Genomic DNA, 8981 nt, shown 5'->3' on the forward strand with positions numbered 1-8981 from the left:
CTGCTCCCCGTCGCCCGCCGCCCGGGTGTCCTCTGCCCCCAGCTGACCCCTTCTCCCCGTTTCTGGGCGCACCCCGCCCAGTCAGACCCAGGACTGCAGTTGCCCAGCGCGACCCCGCCCCTGGGAGGGGTCGACCCCGCGCGGCTCTGCGGAGTCCAGAGAAGGGGGAGGCTCAAACCCTTTCCTCACCCTTTTCGGCGGAGGCTGTCGGTTCCGACCTTCACTGTTTTCGTGGTCGCCTCCCTAACTCCCACCTCTGCTCCCCGTTACCGGCTGACGAGGCCCGCGTCAGGGCCGGCCTGGGCGGGAGCGCAGCTCCGAATGCCGTTTCCTCTCCGGGCAGTCAGCCGCTCGCGCCGCGGGGAGTGGAGGAGAGCGGGCGGGGGACAAGGGGAAGGTGGGGCCGGGCGGGGCCGGGCGCCGGGCGGGGCCCGCGTCCTCTCGCGAGACTGGGGCCGGCCGCGGTGGGGTCCCCGCTGGAAAAATCTGCGCCCAGAGAGTAGGGGGCAGTCTTGGCCGTCCCACCGGCTGGCCCGGCACCCTCCTCCGAGCCCAGCCATTCCGCTAGACCCGAAGTAGGACTGGTAGGAGGGGTGATCGGCCCCACCTCAGGCCCCAGCCCGCGGACCGGGAAGGCTTCCCCAGGGCCGAGGGGCAAGCCCCTCCACGTCAGGGTGTCGTCTATGTAGAGGGAAATCTGCCTCTTCTCGAAAGGGAAGTGCTTCAGCGAGGCAAGCCCGCCTGATTCGGGCTGACTCAGGGCAGAGGTCCAGAGAGGACCTGGGTAGGTTGTGAGGAGCCAAGATCAGAGGGGGCGGAAGGCAGTGAGGAAAAGAAGACGAGCATCGGGGGGTGAGAGACAAACTCTGGCCTCTGTATCTTGGCACTTGACGCCACTGAGTTCGTGTCCCACGGCGGGAAGGGGAGGAAAGGGCCCTGACACCGCGGCTCGCCAGGGGCGCTGCATCCCGATCCCGCTGAGGGGAACGCAAACAGTGAAGTGCTGACAGCTTGTGGTTGTCGTTACACTGGAGGGAAATAGAAAACTGGACAGTGGTGTGTGTGTGCGTCTTGGCCAAAGGAACTTCTTGGGCTGGGTTAATGTGAGCAGGTACTCCCTTGGGCGAAATACTGGCACTGGCCGAAGGCCTTTCCCTGTGGCTGTCTCCTAGGAAGCAGAACTGCTGTGAAGACAGTTGCTCTCGCCACCGTGTGTTCAGTTCTGACCTTGAAGGTTTTGGAGGTCTGTTGTGAAGATATTTAGCCTATGAAAGTCCTGATGATCTGAAGGATAGATCCATTTACTGCTCTATTTCCTGCTAGAATAGGCTGGAGCTGTGATACCTTTAAAAGTATTTTGGGTCGGGCACGGTGGCTCACGCCTGTAATCCCAGCACTTTGGCCGAGGCGGTTGGATCACCTGAGGTCAGGAGTTTGAGACCAGCCTGACCAATATGATGAAACCCCCGTCTCTACTAAAAATACAAAAATTAGCCGGGCGTGGTGGCATGCACCTGTAATCCCAGCTACTAGGGAGGCTGAGACAGGAGAATCACTTGAACCTAGGAGGCGGAGGCTGCAGTGAGCCGAGATGGCACCATTGCACTGCAGCCTGGGCAACAAGAGCGAAACTCCGTCTTAAAACCAACAAACAAGAAAGTATTTGGGTTATCACATGGAGTCTTAGAGATTCACAACAAAAAGCCCATAGTGCACCCTTAGCCATGTTGACTTAGTACATTGTGTGGTCATTGTTAGGGTCGGTGACATAATAAACGAAGAACCATTGTTCATTCCCAAAGGTGTGATTTCCCGGCAAATATTTATGTCTTTTGGGCCAGGAGCACTGGCTAACACCTGTAATCCCAGCACTTTGGGAGACAAGGTGGGTGGATTACTTGAGGTCAGGAGTTCGAGACCGGCCTGACCAACATGGTGAAACCCAGTCTCTACTAAAAATACAAAATTAGCCCAGCATGGTGGCACACGCCTGTTATCCCAGTTACTCGGGAGGCCGAGGCAAGAGAATTGCTTGAACCCAGGAGGCAAAAGGTTGCAATGATCTGAGATCACGCCATTGCGCTCGAGCCTGGGTGACAAGAGCGAAACTACGTCTCAAAAAAAAAAAAAGTATGTCTTCTGGCCATGTTAGCAGAGTAGAAGAGTGTGAGTATTAACTTGAATCTAATACGTATGTACGATGTTCATATACGTAGCCAAAATTTGGACATTTTTTAGAGAATCATGCTTTTTATGTAAGAAAACAAACAAACCAGGCCGGGCGCGGTGGCTCACACCTGTGATCCCAAGACCTGGGGAGGCCAAGGCGGGCGGATCACTTGAGGTCAGGAGTTCGAGACCAGCCTGGGCAACATGGAGAAACCCCGTCTCTACTAAAAATACAAAAATCAGCTGGGCGTGGTGGCGACTACCTTTAATCCCAGCTACTCAGAAGGCTGAGGCAGGAGAATCGCTTGAACCAGGAAGGTGGAGGTTGCAGTGAGCCAAGATTGTGCCATGGCTCTCCAGCCTGGATAACAGCGTGAGACTCCATCTCAAAAAAAAAAAAAAAAAAAAAATGCTGTGGCTTTCAGTATCTAGAGGTGCTCCTATAATGGCTACATCAATTAATGTACCCACTTTAAACCTTGTAAACTTATTAGGATTCTGGTTGGTAAAGAACATTAAAAATGACAAGTTCATTATATAGGTGCTAATTTTCATTACTTTGACTACTGAACACACACCAGGTACTAACAAAGAATGGAGTATTCACCTGAGGATTTAAATCTATGAAAAGGTGTTAAAACACATACATAAAACATAATAAAATGAGATCACAACAGTCTCTTTCTATCTGAGCTTACTTTCCCTAATTTGGGTTTGTCTGTTAGGTCCACTGAGCAGACTTAGTATCTTTGGACAAATAGGAATTCAATGAAAATGTATTCTTAAAAGTGAAAAAGGCGGATTTGCTAGGTAAGTTGCTGTTTCTCAAGGAGGTAGCCTGGGTGCTAGAAAGCCAATCCAATCCAATCCAATACAATACAATACAAATACAATATAATACAATCAATACAATAAAATTAATATCTCAAGGAAAAAGCTTAGAAAATTATTTCATGGCAAAATGACTTTTCGAAGTTTTTACTGTGCATCTTCCTGGTTTTAGAGTAGGCACTTGTTTTTATTTTCACTATTGCTCTATTTTTAGCCATAACCACTAGTATTGCAGCAAATATTTCTTGAGTATTGTCCTATGTACTTTAAAATGAAAACTATCTGCTTTTAGAGAGCATACCTCTAATTGACAAAATATATCATTGCTACATGAAAAGACAATTGTTTGTTGCCTATTATTTCATTTTGATATTGGCATTGTAAAATGCAAGGTTGAAGGATTTGAAAGGCCAGGAAAGCAAAGGCAATCAACAGCAGAACACTTTTTGCTGGTACCTAATAAAGAACAGTTGGAGGGATGGAGCTGTAATAAATTATCGGCAAAATACCATTCTTTTTCTTAGGTCCAAATGGGTGAGAAACTAGCCACAAAATGCAGGCATAAATGAGATCTATCTGTTCTCCAGGCTACCTAGATTTTAAAAAAACAAAAAGTACCAAGGTATTCCTTATTATTTTTTTGCTTCATAGACTACATTTAATCTCCTAGGGAGCAACGTATGGTTCTTATATGGTTTATATAAATATATTGGACATTGATGCTCAATAAAAATAAAACTGGTTGTCATCTTTGGAACCCAAGAGCTATTGGGGCATGTGTGGTAAACATCCCCAGTTTATAATTGTGTAAAATTAAAATTGGCTGGGCCGGTGGCTCATGCCTGTAATCCCAGCACTTTGGGAGGCCGAGGCGGGCGGATCACGAGGTCAGGAGATTGAAACCCCATCTCTAATAAAAATACAAAAAATTAGCCGGGCGTGGTGGCGGGCGCCTGTAGTCCCAGCTACTTTGGAGGCTGAGGCAGGAGAATGGCGTGAACCTGGGAGGCGCAGCTTGCAGTGAGCCGAGATCATGCCACTGCACTCCAGCCTGGGCAATAGAGCCAGACTCTGTCTTAAAAAAAAAAAAAAAAAATTAAAATTATGGGAGTGAGTCACTTTCTGAAGGGCATAGTTAGGCTGAGGTCCTAGACCAGATTATTTTCTTCTTACTCCTCACTTTGTTATCTTTCCCTCTCCCTTCTCTGCCCTCAAAAATTGATAGTTGCAAGGAAAATGATAGTTGATTAGAAGACCTTTTGTTGTTTCATTATAATAACCGCCTTGTTTTATGTGGTAAGACAATCTATGGCCACAGAATGTTATTTAAATTACCATAGTGGCCTAAATCTGAGGATCTGTGGATTGGGTTTTCTTTTTCATGAGCTGACACTGGGAAATTCTGTTGTATCTATCAAAAATAAACACACCTGGCCAGGCACGATGGCTCATGCCTATAATCTAAGCACTTTGGGAGACCAAGGCGGGTGGATCACTTGAGGTCAGGAGTTCGAGACCAGTCTGGCCGACATGGTGAAACCTCATCTCTACTAAAAATACAAAAATTAGCCTGGCGAAGGGGCGCGTGCCTGTAATCCCAGCTACTCAGGAGGCTGAGGCAGGAGAATCGCTTGAACCCAGGAGGCGGAGGTTGCAGTGAGCGAAGACTGCCACTGCACTCCAGCCTGGGAGACAGAGCAAGACTCCATCTCAAAAAAAAAAAAAAAAAAAAACAGAATATTAAACGTTCTTATAGGCCAGGATCATGACGCCTGTAATCCCAGCACTTTGGGAGGCTATCATAGGAGGATCACTTGAAGCCAGGAATTTTGAGAGCAGCCTGGGCAACCCCAACCCCATCTCTTTTTTTTAAAGATTTAAACTAAATTAAACCTTAATTTAGCCATAGTTTTATTAAATTACACTGGGTACTTGATGACTGTCATCTTTCTTATTGGTTCTTCTTCCCCTTAGCATGGTAGATGAGGATGCCTGATGTGGCCCCTGCCTGTGTCTCCAGCTCTCTGCCCATGCTGTTCCTTTTTCTGTGTTCAGCCTTCTTTCAATTCCATAACGTGCTTGGTACCCTCCCAACTTAGGACTTTTGCTGAGGGAGTCATCCATCTAAAATGTTCTCTGCCGTTTGCCCTCCAACCCCCAGACACCTAAGACTTTGTAACTCCTCATCCCACTAATCAGCTGTAGCTCAAAAACATCTGTGGGGGAAAACTTGACTCCTTACTAGGTCAGTTCTTGATTTGACACCCTTGACAACCTATACTTTTTCTTCATAACTTAGCATTTTACAGTATAAACATATACTGTAATGTTTATACTGTACATAATGTATGTACATATGGAGGAAACATAATGTGTTTCCTCCACTAGATTGCAAGCTCTGAGGTGTCAGGAAATTTGTGCTGTGCTTCTTAAATCCCTAGCATAGGGTAGGCTAAAAGATGAATTAATCCCAAAGCAAAACTTTTATTGCCTCGTAATTATTATGTGTATAAACTATAATACAACATACAATTCAGTCTATTTTTTTTGTAGACAGGGTCTCACTATGCTTCCCAAGATGGTCTTGAACTCTTGGGCCCAAGCGATCCTCCCACCTGAGCCTCCAAAAGTGCTAGGATTACAGGCGTGAGTCACCATGCCAACCTTCCATCTATTCTTTGGAGCATTTGTCTGACTTCATAGTATATAAGTATCTTATTTATTTTATTTTTAAAACTTTTCTTTTTTTATCCACCCATCTGCACACTGGAGTATTTGATTTTAAACACTTGCTTCTTAGTCTTAGGTTTTATTCAAATTTAAATTGAGCAATAAAGAAGCATTGACAATCCACAGTTCACACTGAAATGTCAACATAAACATTTCATTTTATATTTATTGTAAAAGCAATATACAATAAAAATACAGAATAGCATAAGGTTACATTAAGGTGGAAAGTAAAAATCTCCCCCCCAACAGTCTTTCAATGTCACAACTATAAAGTTTCTTTAAAATACTACTTAATACATTCTAACAAGTCACAAGGCTTTGTTTCTTCTTATTTAATACATTCTAACAAGTCACAAGGCTTTGTTTCTTCTTGGTTTTATTGTTGAGATACATTAAAATATTAAGCATTGGCCCAGTGTGGTGGCTTACACCTGTAATCCCAGCACTTTGGGAGGCCAAGGTGGGCGTATCACTTGAGTTCAGGAGTTTGAGACCACCCTGGCCAACATGGCAAAACCCCATCTCTACTAAAAATACAAAAATTAGCTGGGCGTGGTGGTGCACGCCTACAGTCCCAGCTACTCAGGAGGCTGAGGCAGGAGAATTGCTTGAACCAGGGAGGTGGAGGTTGCAGTGAGCTGAGATGGCACCACTACAATCCAGCCTGGGCAATAGAGCAAGACTGTGTCTCAAAAAAATAAAAATAAAAATAAGCATCCCTACTGTTTAGAGGACTGAAACCCTATTTTGTAATAAAATATGGTTAACACTGTTGCGAAAAGCATGTTTGTTTGTTTGTTTGTTTGTTTGTTTTGAGACGGAGTCTCGCTTTGTCACCCAGGCTGGAGTGCAGTGGCGCAACCTCAGCTCACTGCAAGCTCTGCCTCCTGGGTTCACGCCATTCTCCTGCCTCAGCCTCCTGAGTAGCTGGCACTACAGGTGCCTGCCACTACACCTGGCTAATCTTTTGTATTTTTTTAGTAAAGACAGGGTTTCACCGTGTTAGCCAGGATGGTCTCGGTCTCCTGACCTGGTGATCCGCCTGCCTTGGCCTCCCAAAGTGCTGGGATTACAGGTGTGAGCCACCGCACCCGGCCAAAAAGCACAATTTCTTTACAATTAATATTCCTCATTAAATATTGCCCAAGTACTTATATATCCTACCCCGATCACCAAAATTATATAGTCTTATCTTGCAAATGTAGTACATATACAATTAAACAGTTGGAAAACATATAGAGATTGACCACAAATAAGGCCCACAAGGTACTGCTGTGTAATGTATCTACCATTAGGTTGATCAGGCCAGTTGTTATATTTGACAGCAAGAAAAATATTAACTGTTTTCTGTTGAGAGCTGTGATTAAACAAAGCCTGGGTTCCATTCTTTCAGCTTCAGGGATTAGATATTCTGAATGCTTTTTACTTGTAACAGGTGACTGGATAAGTTTCCAAGAACATGATACCAGAGCTCCTTTAATTAGAAATTTGGCAAAACTCAAAATTATATCACCCAGTAATAAACTACTAAGAAGGATCAGGCTAGAAGCAACTATCCAAATACAAAAGGCTAAATTTGCCATTCTTCGAGATACTGCTTCTACATTTACTTGAACTACATAAAGAGATATGAAGAGGCTAATAGCTGCCAGTAAAAGAAAACAGGCTACTTTTATCAAGTCTTTGATATGTGATCGGTTCTTATGCACATATAACCCTGTTTGCACACCAGCCATGTGTATTGCCACATACCCCAGGGTAGAGATTATTCCTTCGCGGTTGGCATTTAATAGACCAATCCGTGTGCCACTACCATCAGTGCCATACAATATTAACCTCTTCAGTGAGGTAAAGTCAAGGGCTAGCTGGTATAATACAGTAACACTGAGGGCAATAATCCAGGACTTATTTAGGGGAAAAATAATGAAAAGCAGTGGTGTTATCAATTTCACAACTATTATGGTAAAGAAAAAGTTCCAGTGAACTCCATACTCAGTTAAATGTTCCTGATAACCTATTGATTTTATAATGGCTAATCGTCCAATTCCTAGGAAGACTAATGGCCAAACGGAGTACAATGAGTTTGTAAAGTAATGCAATTTGGACCCTTCCATACATTTTCTCCTCCTGACCTCTAGACAAACCATTGCAGTCCCAAAAACAAAGCCACCTACTCCAAAATCCATTGCTCCTGTCCCATAGAGCTCAGTTTTGGCAAATCTTCTGGGAAAAAATGGGAAGTCCACAGCCAAAATAGCAATAGCAGTGAATGCACTGGTAATTACACGGAAACAGGAGATGGCTGGAATGTATTCTGATTCTAGACTGATGTTCAAGAATTTTTCAAGGATTTTTTGGAAAGGCAGTCTGGCATAGCAGGTCCTCCTTCGGTATATTTGATAGAACAACCCTGCCCCAAAGATAATTACAGCAAGAAGCTCAAGGAGGATAAATGAAGCCCAAATGGTCAAAGTGGCTACCATGGGAACTATTAGGACAACAAAGTCAATGAAGAATCTAGTTTTCCAGGTATGTGAGAAAGAGCACAAGTACTGTGAGAAAATTATCAGGAACCCTCTGCACAGGATACAGAATGCAGGAAAGCACAATCCCTGGGTGATTTCCAGCACGGTGGTTCCATTGAGGTTACTAACAAAAGCTTCCTTCATCTGCTTTTGAGACATTTTTCTTCCTGTGAAAACAAGAGCAAAGGAATGGATTTGTGAAAAGCAACATTCTTGTGTAATTAGCATACCTGGCTTAATTTTACTAGATTTCAGAGAAGAACTTTGGGCCCTAATGAGTTTACCTAGGATTTGTGATTCCCCTTCCAAGGATTGTGGGAAGAAGCTTAACACTAATGCATTTGGACAGAAATGTCATACTAATAGTATGAAATTATTGGTTACAAAGCTTCAGCTATTCCCTGTACAAGACAGATTCACAAAGAAAGTGAATTTGGGGCCGGGCACAGTGGCTCACACCTGCAATCTTAGCACTTTGGGAGACCGAGGTGGGAGGATCACCTGAGGTCAGGAGTTCGAGACTAGCCTGGTCAACATGGCAAAACCCTGTCTCCACTAAAAATACAAAAATTAGCCAGGCACGATGGCACCCGCCTGTAATCCCAGCTACTTGGGAGGCTGAGGCAGGAGAATCGCTTGAACCGGGGAGGTGGAGGTTGGAGTGAGCCGAGATTGTGCCATTGCACTCCAGCCTAGGCCACAGAGTGAGACTCCATCTCAAAAAAA

General features: G+C 44.8%; 2 protein-coding genes across 4 annotated transcripts in view; one reads left to right on the forward strand and one right to left on the reverse strand.

Annotated features, from left to right (window-relative positions):
• The first annotated feature begins 2816 nt into the window (after window positions 1-2816).
• Window positions 2817-8981, forward strand: part of MYO19 (myosin XIX) — a 54194-nt gene continuing 48029 nt past the window's right edge. Inside the window, exon 1 of the mRNA XM_011990232.1 lies at window positions 2817-2979. The gene's annotated coding sequence lies outside the window, so the exon portion shown is untranslated. The remainder of the gene's footprint in view (window positions 2980-8981) is intronic.
• PIGW (phosphatidylinositol glycan anchor biosynthesis, class W) overlaps window positions 6909-8981 on the reverse strand; it is a 3628-nt gene continuing 1555 nt past the window's right edge. For all 3 annotated transcript variants that reach the window (XM_011990233.1, XM_011990235.1, XM_011990234.1), the window contains exon 2: window positions 6909-8422. In XM_011990233.1, coding sequence (XP_011845623.1) covers window positions 6909-8414 — 1506 coding nt within the window. In that variant the 5' untranslated portion in view covers window positions 8415-8422. The remainder of the gene's footprint in view (window positions 8423-8981) is intronic.

This window comes from Mandrillus leucophaeus, unplaced genomic scaffold (genome assembly GCF_000951045.1).
Source record: "Mandrillus leucophaeus isolate KB7577 unplaced genomic scaffold, Mleu.le_1.0 Scaffold374, whole genome shotgun sequence".
NCBI lineage: Eukaryota > Metazoa > Chordata > Mammalia > Primates > Cercopithecidae > Mandrillus > Mandrillus leucophaeus.